General features: G+C 38.7%; 1 protein-coding gene across 2 annotated transcripts in view; it reads right to left on the reverse strand.

Moving 5' to 3' along the window:
- The window catches only part of Hnrnpm (heterogeneous nuclear ribonucleoprotein M), a 41195-nt gene that overhangs the window by 14072 nt on the left and 4710 nt on the right, over window positions 1-22413 (reverse strand). The window contains exons 2-13 of one of the 2 annotated variants that reach the window (XM_055617862.1): window positions 20170-20339; window positions 12632-12684; window positions 11701-11708; window positions 11519-11612; window positions 8886-8924; window positions 8733-8768; window positions 7675-7828; window positions 6927-6976; window positions 5647-5707; window positions 2524-2625; window positions 1353-1397; window positions 836-913 (exon numbers count right to left, since the gene is read on the reverse strand). In XM_055617862.1, coding sequence (XP_055473837.1) covers window positions 836-913; window positions 1353-1397; window positions 2524-2625; window positions 5647-5707; window positions 6927-6976; window positions 7675-7828; window positions 8733-8768; window positions 8886-8924; window positions 11519-11612; window positions 11701-11708; window positions 12632-12684; window positions 20170-20339 — 890 coding nt within the window. Of the gene's footprint in view, window positions 1-835; window positions 914-1352; window positions 1398-2523; window positions 2626-5646; window positions 5708-6926; window positions 6977-7674; window positions 7829-8732; window positions 8925-11518; window positions 11613-11700; window positions 11709-12631; window positions 12685-20169; window positions 20340-22413 lie in introns of both variants that reach the window. The other variant, XM_055617861.1, reaches the window with a different exon arrangement.

The following is a 22413-nucleotide window of genomic DNA, read 5'->3' on the forward strand; positions in this document are numbered from 1 at the left end:
AAAAACTAAGCCAACTAACTAGGACCCAGAGGTGTTTGCTGAGACTGAAGCATCAACCAAGGACCACCCATGAACTGGACCAACAACCCCTACAAAGAAGTAACTGATGGGCAGCTTAAGCTTCAAGTGGGTCCTCTACTGCATCGGACAGGGACTCACTTGCTAACTTTTAGATCACTTTCGCCTGGCAGGACTGCCTTGATAGGCTACAGGGGAAGAGGACATCAATATTGATGCAACCTGATGAACTGGAGTGGATGAAGAAGTGTGATCCCCTTTTCTGAGGAAAAGGGAAGGGAGGAGGGAGGAGGGAGGTGACAGAGAGGGTGGGCTACAAAGATGTAAGGTGAATAAAATGAGAAAAAAAAAAATAACCATCATCAGTATGTGTTTGTGCATGCATGCAGTCAGAACCTGTGGAGATCAACAGAAGGTATCAGATTCCCTGAACTGGAATTACAGACAGTTGTGAGTCATCATGTGGGTGCTAGTAATTGAACCTAGATAGGTCCACTGCATGAGCTGTGTGTACTCTTAAAAGCTGAGCTATATCTTCAGTCCCTGGAAAACATTTTTGAGTGTGGGAAGCGTAAGCATTTGAGTGCTGCAGCAGTAAGGAAATTGAAAATTTTACTATTCAAGTACTGGGGTGATCTGATACATTGGGTACCTCCAAAGTCTAAGTGAACTGGGTCTAGCTAAGTCTACCATTTTTAGCAGTTTCAAAGGTATATAACCTAGTGGAAAAACAGAAGTGGTATATCATGCACAGTCTTTAAGAGCAGCAAGAGCTCTCAGCTATCAAAGGGTAGACAAGAGAAAATGCTATTCTTACCATTTATTCGGCCCATGTTCATCCCAGATCCAAATCGCCCCATGTTTTCCATACCACTACCAAAGGGTCCTTCCATGCCTGTAAGAAAAGTATTTACTGTCATCTCAACAAGCCTACTCACACTCATCAATCAAGGAAACCTTGTTTTTATGTTTCACTTTTGGTATTTATGTCAAGAGCTTACAAAGTTTTAGAGATTTTGAGTGAGAAAAAAAAAAAAAGTTGGCTTCCTTTTTCAAAAGCTGGCTTGATCCAACCCCTTCAGTGAATACACAGCAAGAACACAGAGAGATGGAACAATTTACCCAAGGTCACAGAGCTAGTTAGTGAGAAACTCAGAACCAAGCCATCAAACACCCACTGGAATTATGGAGAATTAAAACAAGTAATTCCTATATTCCAGAAACTTTTAGAATCCAAACTTCTAGAAACCAAAGGAAGAATGCCATGCAGGGCTTGGAAGACAAGGAAAACACTTAAAAATGATTGCATGTATACTTTATTTTAAATTTCTTACCTCCAATTTTATTTATTCCAAATCCTATGCCTTCCATTCCCATTCCTTTAAAAGAAAAAGTCAATGCAAACAAAATTTATGTCAAAACAGTAATGTTTAAACTTTAAAAGCACAAAATTTCAAACCAATAAGTGAATAAAAAAAAAAAATCCTTGATGTTATTGTATTTTAAAGGTGGGGTAGCCACCATTTCAACTGTCAAAAGATTGTATTTCAAGCAAAAGCTTTTAACCAGAGTAAGTTTAAGTAAATGTGGCTTTTAAAATTGGAACCTATGTAACCTTATTAAATGACCAAGCCAGAAAACATTAAATATAAAATATAATGATCAGATACAAACTATGTAAACATTTACTTTTTTTAGAATGTTACAAAACAGAAATAGATGTTTAATAACACCCCTATTAAAAGCAAAAATGTAAATAAAACAGTTTCTAAAACACAAAAGCTCTCTTCCATATGTCCAATCAGAATATGCTGAAGTTGGTAGAGCCATGAGACCAGGGAAATACAAAAGTGACAGTGCTAAGGCAGAGAAGCATCCACATAACCATTCCAAGTGATTCTAAGAAAGGTCCAAGGCTAGATTCAAAACAATGAAATACACCTTAGTGGCTCAGAAATATAATACACAGAAACTTAAAAGATACAGGTAGGCTTTCACTCAATAGGTTTTCCTTGTCTTCCTGAACAAAGACACTATCCATTTTTCCTTATGAACCATGAGGTTTATCATGCATAAAAGCTTATTTTATCAGTGCTTATACTCCAAGAAAAAGTCATGTCAACAAAAGTGTTGAACAGTCTTCTTGACAGGCTTAGAACATCAATTGTAGTGATGTGGTCCTGCAGTCAGTAGCCTGCATTGTTATTCAGTGTGACCTTGGGTAAGACCAACTAACTCTTTACCTTGCCTCCTTTCACTGAATGGCTTATGTCTGCTCAATTATCATGTGGCTAAGATGAAGAGGCAAAGTGGCTTTAAAAAAATCCAATTCAATTAAAAAAAAAATACTGCTTTTGTGAACATGAGGCTGAGATGAAAATGTGATTTTATCCAAAACTGCATTTATTCCATTTGAAAAACTCCAGATCAAATTGCCCTAATAGTAGCTTTTAATAAATTCAATTTTCCCAGTTATCTCCAGTCTGGGTGCACTACAATTCTCACCTGCAGGCCCTAGGTTTCCCATTCCAATGCCTTTGTTCAGGTGGTTGGCATCAATAGGTTGCCCTCCAGGTCCTAATCCCATGCCAATACCACCAAGTCCATCTGAAAGAAGCAGATAAAGTCAGGAGTGTGGCTTCCCTTTCTCAAAACACAGTGACCCTCGGAGGAAAACTGGTGTGTTCTAGCTGCCACGCTTCATCCCTACACCAAGCAAACCCAGGGCCTGACTTGACTTCATCACCTATACACCTGTATACCTGAGATTGTCCCTCTTTACAAAGGTACAGCTTTTTACATGCAGTCACACTGGAGTATGTACTATGTACCTACACAATAAGGGCCCCTAAAAAGTCAGTTCACAGGATGGCAAGGTGACTCAGGGATAAAGGCACTTTTTCCCACACCTGACAACTTGAGTTCTACCTCTAGAACCTACGTGGTGGAGAAAGCTGGTGCCTACAAGTTTTCCTCTGACCTGCATGCATACATACACACACATGCATACAAACACACAATGAATGCACTAAAAAAACTATAAATAAAATAATATGGCCTTATTATAAAATAATATAACCCTGTGTGGCCTTAAACTCACAAAGATCCACATGCCTATGTCTCCTGAGTACTGGAATCAAAGCCATGCACAATGCCTGAAACCTCAGTCCAATTTTTTTTTTTTTTTTTTTTTTTTTTTTTCCCTGAAGAAATCTAACCTTGCCAGGCTGTGATGGTGCACACCTTTAATCCTAGCACTTGCTAGGCAGAGGCAGGTGGATCTCTTGTGAGTTTGGGACTAGCCTTGTCTGGAAAAAAAAAAAAAAAAAACAGTAACAAAAGAGAAGGAAATCTTACCTTGCTTTCTCACCTCCCCCCTTCTTTTAGAAACAAAGTCTTAGTATAGCCCATGGCTGGTTTCCACCTTGAGATCATCATGCCTCTAACATGTGAGTGATGGTATCACAGATGTGTACCACCACTTCAAGAATTACTAAATTGATACCCAACATATCCTTACCACTGTGCTCCACAAACACAAACAACACAAGAATACAGACTAGTACTTAAAAACAGCCATTGAGGCCTGACATTCAAAAATAACAACAAAGATTACAACAGGCTCTTGGTACTTAATTTTAACAACTAGGTTTTTAATTGCATGGCAACAGCTCCAAGAAGTCACCAAGGGTTACCACTCCAAAGCAAAAGGCTCTGAGGTCAACCCTTTGAACCATGCCGAGAGACCAAGAACCAAGGATAATGGGCTCCCTGGGGCACAACACTCCTTTACTTCTAGCACAAGCATCAAGCACCTTCTTGCAAGACAGGTGGGTAAGGAAACACGGTCCTTTCAACAGACAAGTCATCTCCTATCCCCCGAATCCCTTTTTTGGGTAATTTGAATCCTCAGCCAAGTGGCCAAAAACACCTACAGTTCTGATCTATTCTTAAAGCCACCAGGCCTGGCACACACCTTTAATCCCAGGACTAAGGAGGCAGGCAGAACCCTGTGACTATGGAGGCCAGCCAGGTCTATAAAGCGAGTCCAGGACAGCCAAGGCTACCAAAAAACCCTATCTGGGGGTGGGGTGGGGAGCCACCAGGCCTCTTTCAAGCTATCAATCATCACAATTTCATTAACTTTTTTCATCACTCCAAAACCTCATCCTTAGTAGCAGTCACTCCTCAGCAACTACTGAAGTATTTGCTACCTTTTATAGCTACCTGTTCCGTGCATCGCCTACAGTTGGAATCATGGTTTATCTGTACTGCACTGTGTCTGCATTTCCTTCTTCCTTTTTTCTTTTTTTTAAAAAAACTCAGTAATACTGTATCTATTGAGTTTGCTAGATTGTTTTAAAATCTATCCATAAGCTAATGAATCACTTCCAACACCCTCCTTCCTCTTTTGCAACATCTACCTATGTACACAGGCCGGCTTTGAACTCATTATTCTCCTGCTTCACACTGTTGTGTTCTGTAATAACAGAACCACCAAGTCTGGCTTGACTTTTAACTACTGAGCATTTAACTATGCTATAAGCATTTACATTATTTCTTCATGTAGACATACAGTTTTAACCCTTAGAACAAACCTGAAAGGGGGACTGCTAGACTATACAGCAAAATCAGTGCAACTTGGCATTTATTCCTTTTGCAATTTGTTTACCTACCCAGCCATTGACTCTAAGACCCTTTCAAAGTACCTAACTTTGCCCTCCACATCTGGGTAGCCTGCCTTGCTCTTAATCCAAGAGCCCCTTTTCTTAAAAAAAAGTATCTGCAATAGAGAAAGACAGTGTCTTAGTTACTTTCCTATTGCTGTGATGAGACAAGATACCAGGACCAAGGCAACTCATTAAAAAAAAAAAAAAGGCCTTAATTTGAGGGTCATAGTTCCAGGGATTAAACTCCATGACCAGCATGGCAGGGAACGTGACAGCAGGAAAGCAGACATGGTACTAGAGAAGTAGTTAAGAGGTCACATCTCTACAAAGACAAGGCAGAGATCTAACTGGGGATGTTATGGGCCTGCCCCAGTGATGTACCATCTCCAAAAGAGCCACAACTCCTAATCCTTCCAAACAGTACCATTATCTGGGGAAAAAACCAAAACAAAACATTCAAATATATGAGCCAATGAAGGCCATTCTCAATCAGACCACCACAGACAAACAGCATGCATGCCTTGGTGCATAGGTGGAGATCAGCGGACAACTTATAGGAATCAGTTCTCTTCCTCCATCATGTAGGTCCTAGGGATTAAACTCAGGTCGGTCATCAGGCTTTGCATCAGATGCCTTTACCCTCTAAGCCAGCGCCAGTATCAAAAACTCTTAGATTGTGAATTATCTCTACTCATTTCCTACCATGAAAAAAAAAATCTATATTAAAAAACTGGTCAAGACATGCAAGGCACAAGTTATACACCATTAATCCCAGCACGTGGGAAGCAAAGACAAGCAGATCTCTGTGAGTTTCAGCCTAACCAGGGATATACAGTGCAAGCCTGTGTTTGGTAGGGTGGGTGGCAGGACAAACAGATCAAGAGAATTCTCAGGCTAATCTTCCACAAGTACAAATATGATAGCAACAGTTTCTATTTAGTAAAATTCAAATACTCACGGGGAAGTTGCTGTGGGCGTTCAGGAGGGAAAAAATCTCCCTTTGGTAAGGCCCTCTCATCCTGAGGAAAAAAAAAAAAAAAGAAAGAAAGAAAGAAAAGATCTCAGTATCTACTGCAGCACCAGCACCAGCAAAATATGGGAAACAATTACCACAAACAAAGAACCAGTCAGAAGCCAAGTACTGTGCTGCACACCTTGAGAGGCTTAAGTAGAAACAAAACAAAAGACACTAACAGAGAGTCAGGATTGGAGATATAGTCTAGAGGTAAAGCACCTGCCTACCATGTACAAGGCCCTGCGTGCAATCCCTAGCACCAAGGAAAAAGCAAAAATTTAAACTAAACAAACACAACTAGTTAAATCTAAATAATCTAAGACATAGCCATGACACAGAAAAAGTAGGTCAAACATAAAGATATACATGGGGGCATGTTTTTATCTTTTGTGCAGGAAAGATAAAAATACATTTGTATTATTGGGTGGGCAGGGCAGGATCTGAACAAGTACCAGTGAGACTTACACTATCTTGTCAATTTTTTTTTAATTACTTATTTTTATTTCATATGCACTGGTGTTTTACCTACATATATATCTGTGTGAGGGCCTCAGAACTCTTAAAACTGGAGTTACAGACCATGGTGAGCTACCATGTAGGTGTTGGGAATTCAACAGGGAAAAGCAGCCTAAACAGGAAAAAGTGCTCTAAACTGCTGAGCCCATCTCTCCAGACCCTCTAATCATGTTTCGTTGTTGTTTTTAGTCCAATGAATCTTTTATTAAACTGCTTCAAAGAACAAGAAAAATTTATAGGTCCTTTTACCTTATTCCTGGATCTGGTGACAGCCCTCAACATGTTTCAGTACTGTTTCTATAAATTATTATCTTTGGCAACACTGTAGCAGGGTTAAGACTGAACTCCAATAAACTTTTAAAAGCTGTCTGAGTCAAATATTTGTTCACTACAGATGTAATACTAACTAAACATTATGTGCAATACTTTCAAGACTGAAGTTCTATACAAAAGATTCTTTGTAACTGATCACTTGCTCAAGCAGGATATTCAACAGACTTCCTGAACGTAGGATTTAATAGTCAACCAGACAGAAATCTACAGAAAAGACCTGCATGAACAAAGGTGCTCATCACTCTGTAGCCTACTGAATAATGATGTGTAGGTTTAGTTTAAGGGATAGATGTAGTCTTTAGTAATTCTACATTTTTTTACATTTTTGCTAACTTATTTGAACATATTACAAAAAAGTGATCTTATTAACTTACCATTTTGACATGCATCGGTCTATCAAACAGCAGCTGGCCGTTAAACATAGCTGGTATTACAATTAAGGTTATTTCTAACAACTGTTAAAGCATACAAGATAAAATGACAAAATGGTAACAACTCCATAGCTAGCAGTTCCTGTCTGTGAATTCATGAGCAATTTGAACTCTTTAGGTGTGAAGCTTTATTCATGACCTTACACTATAAAATGTTTGTGGTTTTCTGAGTGTTGAATAGTTTTCTGTGTGGTCAACAGGCCAAGAGTCCTACCACTTCTGAAATACCATGTTTTCTGAGTAAAGCACCTAGTCTCCCAAGTTTAATTTCTGTAATCACATGTGACTTACTACACTGTGACTTTAAAAAGATGTAACTCCAGGGTAAGCCTATGGCAAGCAGAGGGGCCTCTTCAAACAATGTCTACTCACATGAGACAGAGGGTCCAGTCCACAAGGGTATTATAAACAAATAAAAGTCCTTGTGCTCATAAATGATTTATTTCTTACTCTTCTCAAATGAAAACAACAGGAAAAAAAAAAAATTCATAGCATGTGTCTATAATACAACCACACATTCTACTCATCTGTATTCCACTCCAGAAAAATTTCAGATTCCATAGTAATTTATTCACTCTAGTCACGGAGAAAGTTATTTTTACCACATTATTATAATATGCTTTAGGCATACTAATGCCTAACAGTACTATGGCTACCATCTGCCATGAGCTAAACTCCCAAAGAAGGATACATATAGCTTGCACAGCTTCAATGGATTGCTCAAAAGTCACAGTGCCTATTCCACGACTTTTCCCATCTTTATCTTCCAGAATGTCTGCTCGGACCACCACACCAGCCATACTAAATACTTCCTTCAGTTTCTTCCAGCCAACTTTATAATCCAGCTAGGTAAAAACAGGGTAAAAACCTCAAAGTAAACCTCTTGGGAAAAAACAAAACAAAACCAAACCAACATGTTTTTACTGTATTAACAAGACTTGTTCCGGCTGGCTTCAGAAGAAAATTAATCAACTTCAGTGTAATTTTTAAAATACAGTTGCAGAACCTGGTCTTAACTCTGCTACTGTCTCTCTTCTTACATGGAATAGCTTAAGTCTTCTCACATTTACCAAACTTTCCCCCCAACCCAGTTTAAAAAAAAAGAAAGTCAGCTGGGCAGTAGTGGCAAACACCTTTAATTCCAGCACTCAGGAGGCAAAAGCAGGGGATCTCGGAGTTCAAGGACAGCTGAAACTACACTGAGAGACTCTGCCTTGAAAAAACAAAAACAAACAAACAAAAATCACACCTTTTTTAAAGTCTTACCAACACTCCTGAACTCACTTTGCTTTAAATATAAAGTATTTGTCCTTGCAGAGGATAAAAATATCATTCACTTCAGACACACAAAAAACAGCTATGAATGTACCATCTCTGTTCACTCTTGCTCTATACAAAAACTACAGTTAATAAACACCAACAAGAATGCAAACCCTTGTAAACATCTGAACACCTTTGTAAACAAGACCCCAGTAGGACTAAGGTCAATCCTGAAGCCACAAATGCAGTGTTCACAAGAAAAAAACTCAACCAGAGGGCCTATTTTATTTTTAAAGTAAAAACAAGCTATTGTAAACCTAATTTAAATTACTTGTATAACAGTGATATGATCAGTCTAAAGAGTTTTGTACATTTTTTTCTACTTTGTTTTAATTTTAAAAATTTCTCCTTAATGCAATGCATGGTATTTTCACATTATTTCCATCCCTCCCTGTTTTTCTATTTTAGAGAATGTTCCCATTTACTTACATTTGCTACAAAAACTGTGCTTCCAAGTCTTCCAGCCTGTAATGCATGGATAATCTCATTTGGGATGTTAGGATTATTTAGGATACTGGGTGGGATATTAATCATTCCTGGGCCACCTGGTCCCATACCCATCCCACCAGTCGTAGCCATCACCTTTTGCATTGCTCTCCTTGCATGTTCACCATCAGGATCCTGAAAGAAGTACAAAATGTTACAGCCAGAAGTAGGTCAGAAGTCAGCTTGCAGAGACTAGTAGAATTGCTGCCTTTACTTCGCAGAGGTTCTTTTCTGTTGAAGTGCAACTCAGTGACAGAATGTTTTCATAGTACACTCCCCAGCACCAATAATTAAAAAAAAATAAAATTTATATAAGGCCCTCAGTAAAGCACGGTATCAGGATTGCTAAAGGAGTTCACAGCCCGCTTGAGCTACAGAGCCAACTCAAAGCCAGCCTAGGCAGCTAAATGAAGCCTTGTTTCAAAATAAGTAAAAAGCTTCAGGTGGGACTCTGTTACAGTCTAGTCTGACGCCCCTTGCAGTGTACGCAGTAAGTCTGTCTTCTTAAAGAATGAGGATACAACTTAGTAGTGACACAGCTTAACAAGTAGCATACTTGTCAGGTACTCCCATTTCTAACACTGAAAAACAAAAACAAAGCAAGCAAACAAAAATCTGCAGAGACTGACAGTTTGAAAATTTCTCAAATTAACCAGATGAAATAAATCACAGCAACTAGAAGAGTTCTAGGAAGAGCCACAGTTTAGAAACAAGCATAAAACTAAAAATCTGAAAATAATTTAACTGGAGAGATGGCTAAGTGGTTACTTCAATTTAACTAGGGAACGGATGACAGGTTTGGTTGACCAGAGTTAAAAATTCTGGTTTGAAACAAGATTTTCTTGGTCATGGGATGGTTGAATCATACTATTTAATATAATTTCTGTAAAATTCATCAATGACTTTTTTCAAAAAGTCTGAAATCACCAGGTTCCCCAAACTCAAGAACACCAGGTGCTGGAACTGAAGTACTGTCAATGCAACATATCAGCATTACAGAATTACAGAAATTACAGAAATCTGATGCTGGCACAATTCTTTTTTTTTTTTTTTTTTTAAACCATATTCTTATTTATGTCTCTGTATCCATACAGGGGTGTACAGGATGTGTGTGAACATGCCAAGAGAGGCCAGATCCCTTGGAGCTGGAACTAGGTCAATACGAGCATCCCCACTGGGATGCTGGGAATCAAGCACAGACCCTTTCTCCTTTCCAGCCCAATCCAATTCCTGAACCCTGCCTCATCATTTTACCAGCAACACATAAGAAATGACTTAAAACCTACCATACTTTCCTCTAAGTCCCAAATATGTTGTCTTCCTTCCAAATAGGAAAGGTCATGAAGGATGGGCACCTGACTTTGATCAACACTCAGGCAGGTAAGGAAGAAAGATCCTGAGTTATAAGCTAGCAGGGACTACACAGCAAAGAACTGTTCTCAGACACCTAACATTGGCACCACCCCCAACACACACACACACACACACACACACACACACACACACACACACACAGTCAAGGAGGTAAATAAAATCTGGCAGTAGCATTAACAAAACAACATTCTCCTTTGGGGAAGGGGTTAGAGTACAGTTCAGTGGCAGCTTAATATGCACAAAGCCCTGGGTTCAATCTTTGACACACACACACAAAAATTAGTTTGGATTCAATAAAGATAAATAAATTCATCTTATAAAATTCAAAGATGGACAGGGAGATGGCTCAATGGGTAAAGTTTGCAAGCCTTAGTACCCAAGCTCAGATCCTCAGCTACCCATGTAAAAGCTGAAGTAGTGGGGCATGCTTGTCATCCCAATGTTAAAGGGAAAACAGGAAGATCCCTGTCAAGGAGTCCAGGGACCAGCCAGTCTAGCTTCAACAGTGAGCCCCAGGTTCAGTGAGAGCACCTGTCTAAAAAACTAAGGTGGAGAATGACAGAGGAAGACATATTCACCACAAGCATGAACACCTCTGCACACATGTACACACATGGGTATATACCACATACACAAAAATAAAGAGGCAGGTACACTGTGACACATCACTGCACTCATAGCACTTAGGAGTCTGAGATAGAAGGATCCCAAGTTTGAGATCAACCAAAGCTTTAAAGGAAAAAAAAAAAAAAAAAAAGGGCCAAAAATAGCATTTAAATTGGTGGATATAAAAACTCTCTTACAGTACTACAGCACTTAGGCAGGCAGATCTCTGTGAGTTCGAGGCCAGGCTTGTCTACAGAGTGAGTTCCAGAACTGTCAAGGCTACTCAGAGAAACTCTGTCTTGGAAAAAAACAAAAACATCTCTCTTACACAATTCCAATTCTAAAATCAGAAGCTCAGGTTATTGTAACCCTGAGACAGCAAGACTAAAGAGTGGTCAACTTAGTTAGTCAGGATCTGCTATTAAAAAGTTTATTCTCAGTGGCTGTTGAAGCCTGACACGATCTTCAATTAAAATAACAGAATGCACAGCTACTAACCCAGAAGTTAGGACACAAAGGCAGAAGACCAAGAGTTCAAGGATAGTCTTGATCACAGGGCCTGACTTAAAAGAACCAAATAAAAAACAATAGGTTGCATTTTAGTCAAAGACCATTCTTATCCTCGACAAATAATTATACCTTACATGAGTTGGAAGTGTATTTCAGTAGTAGACTGTTTTCCTAGTATGTATAAGGCCCTGGGTTCCATCACCAACACCACGGGAAAGGGAAAAAAAAAAAGAGCTCACTTCTTTGACTTTCAGTGGTCTTCCACTCAGACTATGCTTGTTTAGAACTTCAGCAGCTTTTTTCATGCTCTCCTCCATCTTGAATTCAACAACACTATAAAAGAGTCAAAAGCAAAAGAATAAAACAAGTCCTACAACCTGGAAAATTCAAATACCAGAAAGTATAAATAGGTAATACTTACGCACATCCCTTTGAAAGAAGCCACAGACCAGTCAGTCGAGCAAAGGGGAAAAAGAAAAAAACAAAAACCAGTAAATACCAATGAAAGTTATGAACAAATTAAAGATATGATTTATGTAACAAAAGTCAAGATTTTTAAAATTAATGTTTCTAAGGGGAAGCTGACAGAAGTGAATGACCTAGCCTTCCTTGTTGTTTAAAAAAAAAAAAAAAAAAGCTGGGCTCCTTAATCTCCTTTTCCTACACATTACCAGCACGGTACTAAAGCTGCTAGGTTATAAGCAGACCTAAATCAGGTTCTCCAAGAAATCACACAAACTTTTGATCTGCTTTCCTTTGTATTCAATCAAACCTTACCATACTCCTACTAAATCCATCCTTTCCATAAACTAAGTTCATCCTTTTGATTATTCTAAGCCGTTCTACTGCACAACAGAAAGTAGTTTATATTCTCACTAAACTAGGCCAATTTTGAACGTTCAGGTTTGTGATGTATGATTTACAATATACTGGCACAAAGGCTACTTTTCAGAATCTTTGGTTCACACAACTTTCAAATCAGCAAACAACCACAAATAACATTTTCTAGACAAGAACACACTTTTACTTTAATTATACCACCACTAAAATTCCATGCATAATTCACACACAGCCAATTCCTGTTAAACAAAGAGACAATGCTGCTATTGGTCCCCAGTTATCCAAATTGGGCATCCAAACAGAATACCAGAAAGCTCTTTGGCCAGCCATTTGGAAAAGCGGGACTCCCATTTGCAAGCCCCCTCCCACCCTACTGGAATGTTGGCAAAATCAAACATGGCTAGAGTAACATGAACACTCACTGCCTTCCTGATTTCATTCGAGTCCACGCCACCATACAGTTACATTTGTCATGTAGTAAATCCACAGAAGAAATACTCTCAGACACTTACCCTTGACTTTCCTTCAGCGTCCATTAAGAGCTCCACGTATGTTACCTCACCAACTACAAATCAGTTTCCAGACGACACATAAACCAAGGGAGAAAAGCCAAGAAAACAATGGGAATTTAGAACAATCATCAGCAACCTTGTATGGAGCCTCTGCCTTATAAGAAAGCCCAGAAACACTCCATATTCTCTAAACCACCAAACTAGGCATTACAGGTGTGCAGTAAAATAGGTAAAAACTCATTAACAATATGTCCTTGACTTTCCTCCCACCACAAACACACTACTTCCACAGATTTCCATTACCAATTTCCCTGTCTGTAATGCTCACTCATGACTAGAGGCAATCCAAATCTACAGGAAAAAAAATCTGCATGATTCACTTTCAGAAGGAAGAAAAGTTTTTGCAGATAAACTTACTGGTGAAATCAGATAAACAGCACACACATCACAATGCCACTGAACTGAGCTCACATGACACAAATACAAGAATGTGCCTATATATAAACTAAAAGGCATATAGACACAACCTCAGTGTACAAACTGTGTAACAGAGCCCTGTGCTTATTTTAGGTCTTTAGCATCATCTTAAAATTTCTAATATGTTAAGAAGTGGCCCCTTATTTTGTACTGGGCCGCACAAGTTCTATAGCTGATTTCTGCACACAGTCCAAGGCACCACAGTTTGGAAAAAGAATACTAACTATGCAATCATTCAATCAGAATAGCATCTAAAATTATTCCTAACAGTTTCTAAAATTCCTGTAAGAAATTCAAGATTGGGGCTCAGCTGGCAACAAGATAAGTTAAACTGAGTACAATGATTCTAAGCTACAAGCAACAGAAAAAAAAACACAGATTTTCAAAATTTCTGCAGATTTTCCTCAAGGTTTGGATTGCCAATTCCTGACCACCATAACCAGATGTTAGAATCCATCTAGACAACCACCAAAATGACTGCTGAATTTGAAGATGGCTCAAAGCATTAACTTGTAGAAAACCACATCTAAATCGGACAGATGGCTCAAAGCATATTAACTTGTAGAAAACCACATCTAAATCTGATTTCCCAAGTTTAAAAAGGGGCGCTGGGGGCTTCTTAGGAATCAGTCACTCCTTCCTCAGAAGGATGATTATGATGTTAACTGTCTTCAACTCACTTAGGTTGAGCAGTGCAAGGGTAAAGATAACCCCTGACTGATCCTCCCTCCTTACAACTCCTTTGTTCAAAAGACATTAGAATTAGGATTTTTTTTAAGGGTTTTTTTCCCCCCCAAGACAGGGTTTCTCTATGCAGCCTGGCTGTCCGGGACTCACTTTGTAGACTAGGCTGGCCTATAAGTCATTGCGATCCGCCTGCCTCTGCCTCCCTGAGCACCGGGATTAAAGGCATGCACCACCACGCTCAGCTTAGAATTAGAATTTTGAATCCATACAGAAAGCTAAGATTCAGATGAAAAACAAAATTATTTCACAAATACAATGAACATCTTAAGGGTGTACTTATTAATGGAGTTGCATAGTGGTTGAAGGCCAAGTGTGCTCAAAGTTTAAACTTTATAACCTCATCCTCCTTGTCCTGTCCTGAAATGTTACAGAATTGGTACTTTGCACAAAACAAGGAGAATCAGTGCAAATGGGGGCAAAAAGAAAAGGAAATGGGAGGCACCATTACAGCTGACTTTGAGTACACATTTTGTGCAGGCAAACAAAAAAAACTGATCATAGCCAAGTGACAGTTGTATAGGCTGGCTTTATTTTATCCTTACAAAAGTTAAACCAGTTCCAAAACTCCACGACCACTTCTAAAGCCATGTTTAAAGCCATTTATTTCAACAGCAGCAGCCATTCAAGGACCAATAATAGCTCTTATCTCCACTGATGAAAATGCCTACTGTCAAACCAGTGAAGAAATTCCAAGTTTATCTCCTACCCGCTGTGACTACTGCCCAATAACCTTAAGTAAAAGAATCACAGTATCAGCCTCAGGACAACATTTAAGTTTGTCAGAATCCAAGGACTGTTGCACTTGGAATTTCTAGCTTGTGTCCAAAGACACTTTAATCAAAACAACAAAGTCCAAAACAAACTTTCTCCACAGTCAAAACCATTTTAACAAAATACCAAGTTAATAAAATTACAGCTTTTCCTACTTGACATTCTAGTGATCACACACACACACACACATCCAGCTTCAATCCTGTGCACTAAAAATTTGATTTAAAAATGGTCTGCCTCTTAGCATGTTTCCTCTGTGGCTCAGAAATAAGTACTTCTATACTGGGGCACAAATAGCAATAATCATGCTCCTCACAACTTTGAACTTTCCAGTCTTGATACCCTCAGAGATTTCATGTGCTTACTCTTTGGGGATCTGCCAATGTTTGTAATATGCTTCTCTAGAAGAAGAGAATCATGAAGCCATTTTCCTTTTTGTTCTAGTATGTCAAAGATTTGTTTTGTGGAGTCAGTATAACTTATCCACCATATTTCAAAAAACTTGTCAGCTAAATACTCAGGAAATAAGTTAGATGACAACAGCAGCCTCAAAAGTGGAATTCAAAGTTAATGAAAAATCCTATAGCTCTCTGATAGGAAGTGAATAGAATCCACAGAATCCCAAGAGTAGACTGCTAAGACAAATCTACTGCAGCTTTATATGTGAAAGGTATCTAAATAAAAAAGTGTAAAAGAAATAAGAGAATACAGAAACCAAAGTTTTACTGAAGAGAATATGTTTGTGCTTGTGTGGTAGGGATTGAACGTAGACCTTTCATCTTTTTTTGCAATCTTTTTATTTGTCTGTGTACAAATACACTCATGGGAGATGGGGCATGTGTTTTTCACCACACCTTTGTGGAGGTCAGAGGACAAACTTGTGTATGTTAGTCCTTGCCTCCCACCTTGATTAAGGCACTATCTCATTTTTGCCTCTGCATACACCAGTGTAGCTGGCTTGTGAGCTTCTAAGGATTCTACCATCTTATAGGACTAGTGTGATTAACTGTACTATTGTAGACATTCAATCTGAGGTCTTTATATATGTGTGTATAGCAAACACTTTTACCTGAAGAACCAGTCCTTGTTTTTGTTTTACTTTTTTTTTTTTTTTTTTTTTTTAAAGGCAGGGTTTCATTCAGCCCAGGCTTGCCTCTAAATTTCCAATCCTCCTGCCTTCACCTCCCAAGTGCTGGGATTACAGGGGTGGTCACCATACCTGGATTTTTTTTTTTTTAAGAGAACATGTGTATGAAAGAAAAAGCAGGACACAGAAAGCTGTTGAACATGCTTTTCTTGTATTATAACAGTCAACACTCAGTCAATCTGAGGAAAAATTACATAGATTAAGGCCCATTTGAGGTAGTTTTTTGACAAGGACAACTTCAGCTGGGAGCATGCCTTTAGCCTTTGGAGGGAGGCAGATCTCAAGGCCAGTTTGGTCAGACCTAGTAAAGCCCTCTCTCAAAAAAAAGGGGGAGGCAACTTCAAATACAGTAAACTATTCTACATAACAATGAGCTGACTTGTGGACAAGTCAGAAAGAAAGTGACTAAGCCAAATTAATGCTGATAGCAGGTAAACACAAACTTTCTACTATTACCTACATAGCAAAGACCATAGAGGAAAGCCTCACTTCTGGGGACTCAAAGCAGTACTTAAAACACCTGAGTGCTTTCACGTAGCATCGCGTAGCAGGCCTTGCAAATTAATAGCTCAATTTACAACAGGAAAATATGAAGAACTGGACAGGAACTTCATTTAATTTGAAAGCAGTTTTGCCTCATTCAACCTACAATAGAAACTACTGTAAAGAACCGGGAGAGGTTTTCTATTGGACTAAACCTGCCCTCTGGGCCTCAGTTTTCTGTCAGCAGCATTCTGAAATTTACTCAAAGTGATGATCATTAAATAATAATGGAAGGATTAAAAGCTTAAAGAAATCTTTGCTTACACAAATTAAACTGACTGCTGCTAAACTAGGATTTGAGAGTAAACTGTATGGCTGACTTTCCTTTCTTCCTCAAAATGGGCACAGTGTTTATTCACCCGTGCAGCTGAGTCTTGTCAGGTGGCAGCTGCCACGCCTTCACATTGCAGGCTCCCTAGGCAGACCAGGAAATATGAAGTCCAGCACCCAACTTTCTTCATTCTGGGGATTTTAAAGTCTCTAACATAGCACATTATTTTAAAATACCAAAAACAAAGAAAAAAATTTTGCTTAAAAGAAATCTTCATATTTTTTTGTACCCAATCATAACAAACACTTTTAAAGGAGAGTATCCATTTTCTGTTACAATTCATCTGAGTTGTGGACAATGAAAATTACTTTCAAACATAGTTCAACCTCTAATCTAAATTCATGTAAAAATCTTCCCGATTGGTTTTTTTTTTAAACCCAGGATCTCTCTAGTATCACAACCATTTGTTACTTGTAATGCCCCCATTTAAAAAAAAAAAAAAAAAAGGCTGCTCGCTGGGCATAATAGAGCATGCCTTTAATCCAAGCATGAGAGATAGAGAGAGATCTCTGAAAGTTAGAGGCCAGCCTGGTCTATGAAGTCCAGGACAGCCAGCTACCCAGAGGGAGAAAAAAAAGGCTGTTCAAGTTATGAAAGTCACTTATCACTGCAGTACTTGGGAGACTAGGTCAGCAGAGATCAAAAGTTTGCAGCAAATCTGGGATATATGTGAGACCCTGTCTCATAGAAAGAAAAAAATCAAATAAAAGAATATAAACCTTCACTTTGTTCCTCTGAAATACACTGGATCAGGAAGTAAATATTCAAGCAAAGAGAAAGGTCCCAAAACAGTATCTTAACCCAGGAGCTGAACAAAACTGAAGCATAATGGCTCAGAAGAAAACAATGATCTCTATGTACCTTGTCTTATAAATAGGTAATACTGATTTTACCAAACAAGCTTTATGCCATTACCCAAGGGGAAAGTGAGAGTGACCAGGTTGTTATCAGATCATTAACAGACTAGCCTAATTAAACACAAAATATACACTTGGTATCAAAGAAGGGAACCATCAGGAGTCAGGAAAGAGCACATGACAACAGTGTTGTTGCCTTTTTAAGTTCTTGTCTTGCTCTGAGCAACTGCAAGTAAAAACAATGTTGCAATGGTAGAGACTGATGGTAAAGACAACTAATTCTAGCTCTTACTCCAGGAGGACAGAGTTTTGTCAGGGTAGATTGCAGATAGGGAAAGCCGCTTTGTTGTATCAAGCCAATCTGTGTGATCTGGTTAGTTGTGGTTACTACAAAACATTCTTTTAGGGTTTAAGTACCTCTATCTGCCACTTAAGTTTTCCAAAAACTTAGGGCTTTCTGACAATACATTACGCCTTTAATCCCAGCACTCTGGAGGCAGAGGCAGCTGGATTTCTATGGCTACCTTGGTCCATATAATAAGTTCCAGGACATCCAGCTACACAGTGAGACACTGTCTTAAAATGTGGGTGGGCGGAGGACAAACACTATTTTTGAAAATCAAACAAGAATAAATTTTTAAATCTCATAATGAAACTAGGGCATTTAAGCCATACATACGTAAATATAGTAAATGTCTTTAAACTTCACTGAATCTAAACATTACTACACAAAAATTAACCTTTCTCTTATAAATTCCCAATCTAATACTGCTAATTATTTAGACAGCACAGTAATTAGCCTATACCAGGGAGCTCTAAATAAGAACATTTTAACAGCCAATAAAAACGAGATTTACTGCACACCTGTAATTCTGAGTTACACCACCAAAAATACACTGAGAGGGAGGAGCACCCACATCCACGGCAGTATGCCAGAGGAATATGAGAACCAGTTTGGAAGGATCTGAGTAAATCACCAGGCTGGCTCCACACTTAATACAGGACAAAATAGTAAATTGAGGTGAACTGCTTCTACATCCAGAAACATCATGGCTGCTGCTGCTACCAGCTTTATGGCTTCCAAAACTGAATTACTGAATGGTAAGCAGTAAAAATGTCACCTACTTTATCCATCATGTCCCAAAACTGGTTCACACACTCCTAAAAAGGAAAAAGTAGTTTGGCCTGCAATCTCTTACAAACTAACAATTGCATTTTTCAAAGCCACATTCCTGGTTCTTGGAACTACTATACCTTATTATCAATGGAGATAGCAATTCAGTGTTTCAACCAAATCACAAAAGAACACAAATTTGAAGTTTATTCCAAAAGCTAATTCGAATGAGATCCAACTGTACTATACAGAAAGTCTAAGCTTATATTAAAGCAGCAGTCCCAAAGAACCAAGAACACTGTATCTGGGATGCCACATGACACTCCCTTCAGACAAAAGAAACTTCACTCTTGCTCTAGGAGGATTGGCAGGAATGATTTTGCTGATCAAGGCAGGAAACAAATCTCACACCAAAACATTTTTTCATCTGTTTATCTGAGAAATACCACATGGGAGCAGCACATGTGACTGTGAAGGTTCACAGTGCTTAGTGCTTCTTGCATGTCTTGTCAAGTAAGTGATGGAGTAATGATGGCAGTGGCCACTCAGTTTCAAAACTCAATGCTGGAGGAGCACCAGTACACACACCAAAAGGGCCATCCAAGTGGCATCTTTGTCACTAAGAATTAATCATTCTCAACAAATCAAGCTCAAACCCCTCTTCATTATGAATGCTCCAGAAAACCAATACCTTTCAGTCCTTCAAAGAGTCTACATTAAGGGTGATTTAATCCTAGATTCCTTTGGAGGAGAGAAGTTGCTCATGGTACCCTACCGTATCTAAACCAGGACCCAGCAATCTCTTCGGTCCTGAGAGCCACCTTTAGGGCTAAGAATCAGGAAGGAAAGGAGAACAAAAGCAAACAGTGCAGGAGAGGGCGACGCACTAGCGTGCAGACCACTTGCCTTGTCTTAGGCCAGGATTTTGATGCCTGGGCTGGGACACCATACACACTTAATGCACAACATGCACAGATTACTTGAGTTCTCCTACTGCCATCTCTGACTTCAGAGAAGGAGAGCTCACAGTTGAAACAGAAGATCCTGTTGCAGAGTTTGGAATCTGAGCAGCATACATTCCAGGCACCAAATATTGATTCCAGAAGGACACCCACAAAATTTAAAACTACCTTCTAGCCAGACTTTTAAAAAACTTAAGATAGTAAAACACACACACACACACACACACACACACACACACCAAAACAAAACACAAATAATATGAAGAATCTGATAAATTTCCTTAACATAAAAACACTCCACTCAAACCAAACTCAAGTCCTAATAACCATATTAAGCCAGTAAAATCATATGTAGATCAAGGGAACCAAAGTCACACAGTTATGACCACATAAAAAGGGTGTGTGGGGAATAGAGGGGTAGCTCTAAATCTGGACAGAACATAGGCTCTTCTTAGAGCAGCTTCCACTGACAAAAACAAAAAAACAAAAAACAAAAACAACAACAACAAAAAAAAAAACAAAAACAGATTAGCCACAGAGAAGATGACACATTAACCTTCTTACCCTACTCCACCACCAGTACCATTACCTTTTTCTTTAACCAGGTCTTTAAGTGACTGCCATTTCACATCAAAAGGTATATTTGTAATGAAGGCTCTGTATCTTTTAGTTGGATTGGCATATGGCTCAAAACGATTGCCTCCTCTTTTTATGTTTTTCTCCTTCCTCTTCTCATTCTGAGTAGGTCGTTCTCCTTCACTGAATTGAAGAAAAAAGTTTTTGTTAGTACAAGGAAAAGCCACTATCTGTTGTACCAAATTTATAATCCCATAGTTATGTATGACATATAGTCAAATGCTGGTTTTGATTTAAACATTACAAATAAATGTCTACACAGAGCAGATATTTGCAATTATGCATTCCTTAAAGCCTATCCCCTAACACTGGTCACAGTACAAAATCTAGAAAAAGGAGGCAGTGTCAGCTTCAGTTACAGGAGAACAAACCCACGCTCCTTCAAAGAGACTACATTAATAATAATTTGATCCTAGGCTAATTATAAACTATATAAATAAGTAGAGGACAGCACACACAGTAAAGTATGTAGATCACAGTCTCCTGATCAGCTAAAAATAAGTTACCTATTCCAACCAAAGAAGCTGGGCATTTGGTTTGGGGTTAATCCACATCACATGGCTCACCACTGAGAAAGCAGCTCAATGAGTTCTAATACTTAAAGAGTAGGACTCACTCTCCCAGGCAGACATTCTTGTTATCCTATATTCATTACATTTTAGGATGCGTAGTCGTAGTCTTGACTCTACTCAATAGTTATCAGTAACAACCCAGTCCCCTAGTTAAGAAGATCAAGATAAAAACTGCCTCAAAAACATTTCCAAACTTCCCAAAGAAAAGAAAGGTAATCCATTGAGAATCAATGCATATAGCTAGGGAGACCTGATCAAAGGTGCCTGCAGAACAAGGAAGAGTTGTTAAAATTTTTTACAAAGTGGGGTTAGAGATGTAGCTAAAGTATATAGCACTTACCTGGCAAACAGAAGACATTGGGTTCAGTGCCCAGGCCAAGGAAAAAAAAGAGGATGAGAAGATGATGATAACAAATAGTTTATATAGCTCTTGGCTCTAACCTACTGAGTGTATACCACCAAGCCTGAGTCAAGATTTATACTTTTTCTCATGTTTGCTAAACTTCCTAACACATGCCAGTAGTTTGACTTGCATGTAACTTTAACAAACTAACAAATCTGTAATCTTTTAAAGAAACTTATAGGTGGGCCCGGTGGCTGCCTGTTTGTAATCCCAGCACGGGGTCAGGGGCTAGGGGTAGGGGAGTAGAGGCAGGAAGATTGTTCTGAGTTGGAGGTCAGCCTGTTCTACAAAGCGACTCCAGGACAGCCAAAGCTATACAGAGAAATCCTGTCTTGAAAAAACAAAAACTGGAGACACAACAGGCAGACAGCTAATCTAACTATTTTACCATATGACTCTCAATTCCAAATTGCCAAGGAAAACTAGATCCTGATACCCAAGTTAGCTAGCTTTTCAAAGTTCTAAACAGGCCCAATAAAATAATCTTTTCTAATAGTCTAACAAATTATTGTATCTCATACTGTTAAGGCATAAAATATGTTAGATGCCTGCAAGTCATTTTATCAACACTTAATACAACTTTGGATTATTTTACTGAGTTCTTTAAAAACTGACAATTTATCAAGGCACTGCTCTGCTACACTAAAATTATACTATATACAATGGTCACAATTTATATAAAGATTGAATGCCTTTATACGAACATATAAACCATGAAGGATTGCTCTATTCAGTATACTAAAACCGTTTCAAGTCCAGCATGGTATTTAATCCCAGGAGTGTGGTGATCTCTGAGATCCAGGCCAGCCTGATCTACATAATGAGCTCCAGAACAGCTAGAGACTCAGAAACCCTTCACAAACAACAGAAAACAAACAAAATAAACCTTTTGTCTCCATAACATCTCTTATGTTTTCATGACAATTCCATACATAATTCCTACACATATTTTTAGAATTTCCCAATCAAGAGAAGAGTATAGTTTAGGAGAAAAACCTCAATACCCTGCAATTCTGATCACATCTTCTAAGACAAGAATATTATCTTCCAGGAGGACATGGTGGCACATGCCTGTAATCCCAGCACTTGGGAGGCAGACGCAGGTGGATCCATGTGAGTTTGAGGCCAGCCTAGTCTACAAAGTGAGTTCAAGACAGCCAGTACTACACAGAGAAATTCTGGCTTTGTCTCAAAAAAAAAAAAAAAAAAAAAAAAAAAAAAA

This window comes from Psammomys obesus, unplaced genomic scaffold (assembly GCF_907164565.1).
Source record: "Psammomys obesus unplaced genomic scaffold, mPsaObe1.curated_primary_1811, whole genome shotgun sequence".
NCBI classification, from domain to species: Eukaryota; Metazoa; Chordata; class Mammalia; order Rodentia; family Muridae; genus Psammomys; species Psammomys obesus.